Here is a 1,693-nt window from a genome sequence, read left to right on the forward strand (position 1 = left end):
TATATTTACTTTTAATTATCATTTCAACATGTTCTAATCAAATATTTTCATCTTTCATATTTCTTTGCAGCCACAGCGTCTACCAAAATACAACAAATATGCAACAACAGCCATAAAAGTTTCTATGAAATATACAAACCACAAATCATAGTGCGAAATCCAACACATTATATACACACACATATGTATTTATTCATGTATAAGTAACTAGAAAAAGAAAAAAGGAATTGTTTCCATGTGCAAATTAAATAAATCCATAAGTGAGTGCAAAAGTACTTTTCAATTGCCAAGCTAAATAACATAGAATATTTATTATTGCCGACACGCTTGCTTTAATTTATTGATTAGCAAATTTTAATAGGCGAAGAGGGCGCGCGGAAGCGCAAGCAAACGGAATAGCGCAACAATTTCTTCGCACAAAGGCAAACAAACCTCGTGCGAGCAAACAAAACGCCGGCAAAGCAATCAAACAAGAATCAACAAACCCCAACAATAAATGAATTTGTGCAGCAAGTGCAAAAGCAAAACGCGTCGGAGGGAGTGAGAGGCAAACACCTAAGCGCCAGAGGTCATTTCAATTGGCGTTTGATTTACACGTTCGCGAAATTCCACAAAAATTCAATAAGAATCATATTTTCGCGCGATCAAGTAGTGTCTTAGTGCTGACACTAAAGTGGAAAGTGTGCGTCGGAGTGTGCTAGTGTAAAGTGCAAGAACGTTTTACCACAGCTAAATTAACAAATAAAAGATATTAAATAAAAAATTAAAAATTATTGATATCAGTGTTTAGAGACAATTTTGAAATTGTCTACAATTAATTTTGAGCTTTTGCTCTTCTACAAACTAATCGTTATTTGTTAATTAAACGACAGTGTATTTAAATCACTAAATATGGCAACACTGAAAGCTGCTTATCACATTACTTGTCTGCTTTTGGCCCTCTTGGTGCTGGAAGTGAAATGCAGTGAATCAGCAGGTGAGTGTTAGATATAAGGAAATTATCTTTAGTGACATACAAAAACAATAAGAAAATAGTAACCGAGTTATAAAAATTCAAAAAGAAAAAGAAACAAATAAAACAAGTGGAAGGATGCAGAAACCTTATATTAAAAAAATATACCTGTATACAAATTAAAAAAAAAAAACAAGTTATTTCAAGTTGTTGAAACTCAAATGCACCGAATTTAAAAAATTTTTTTTTTTTAATATTTAAGTAAACCCTTGCTTTAATCCATTTATTGAAGTAATATTTTTTTTAATATTATATATAGAATTAGTAGTTTTGAGGAAGTTTAAAAAATATAAAAGTTTTAGAACAAAATTAAAAATTTAATACACTGAAAATATTTCGAAACAACGTCTTTTTTAATTACCTATAATATTGGAAAATGGATTTCAATACGTTGCAAAATGAAATCAAAAAAAAATTTAATTTTAATTTTTGGAAAGTTAAAAAAATTGAAGAAAACTCAAACCGAGAGAGTAGTAAAGGAAATATTTTTCAAATTAAAAAGATCTCTGAAAAATTATAAATAATATTATAATGGTAAAATACTAATATTTGTTTTTTGAAATTCTTTAAGAATAAATTTTGTAAAACCAAAATCTTTTTTTATTTTTTTAAATATGGTTCGACAAAAAAATGTAATTAATATTCCCCCAAAAAAAATACATTTTATTATTTTTATAATAA

The 1,693-nt window shown here is 28.1% G+C and overlaps 2 protein-coding genes and 1 long non-coding RNA gene across 4 annotated transcripts in view; 2 read left to right on the forward strand and 1 right to left on the reverse strand.

Annotated features, from left to right (window-relative positions):
* Window positions 1-240, forward strand: part of LOC108966787 — an 83,347-nt gene extending 83,107 nt beyond the window's left edge. Inside the window, exon 5 of the long non-coding RNA XR_001993215.1 lies at window positions 71-240. This is a non-coding gene — a long non-coding RNA (uncharacterized LOC108966787). The remainder of the gene's footprint in view (window positions 1-70) is intronic.
* The window catches only part of LOC108966784 (cysteine-rich motor neuron 1 protein), a 378,691-nt gene that overhangs the window by 305,038 nt on the left and 71,960 nt on the right, over window positions 1-1,693 (reverse strand). The window lies entirely within an intron of this gene.
* The window catches only part of LOC108966783, a 102,595-nt gene continuing 101,189 nt past the window's right edge, over window positions 288-1,693 (forward strand). Inside the window, exon 1 of the mRNA XM_018929843.1 lies at window positions 288-976. Within this exon, the coding sequence (XP_018785388.1) occupies window positions 892-976 (85 nt within the window). The 5' untranslated portion in view covers window positions 288-891. The remainder of the gene's footprint in view (window positions 977-1,693) is intronic.

Source organism: Bactrocera latifrons, unplaced genomic scaffold (assembly GCF_001853355.1).
Source record: "Bactrocera latifrons isolate USDA-ARS-PBARC rearing strain unplaced genomic scaffold, ASM185335v1 scaffold_17, whole genome shotgun sequence".
NCBI classification, from domain to species: Eukaryota; Metazoa; Arthropoda; class Insecta; order Diptera; family Tephritidae; genus Bactrocera; species Bactrocera latifrons.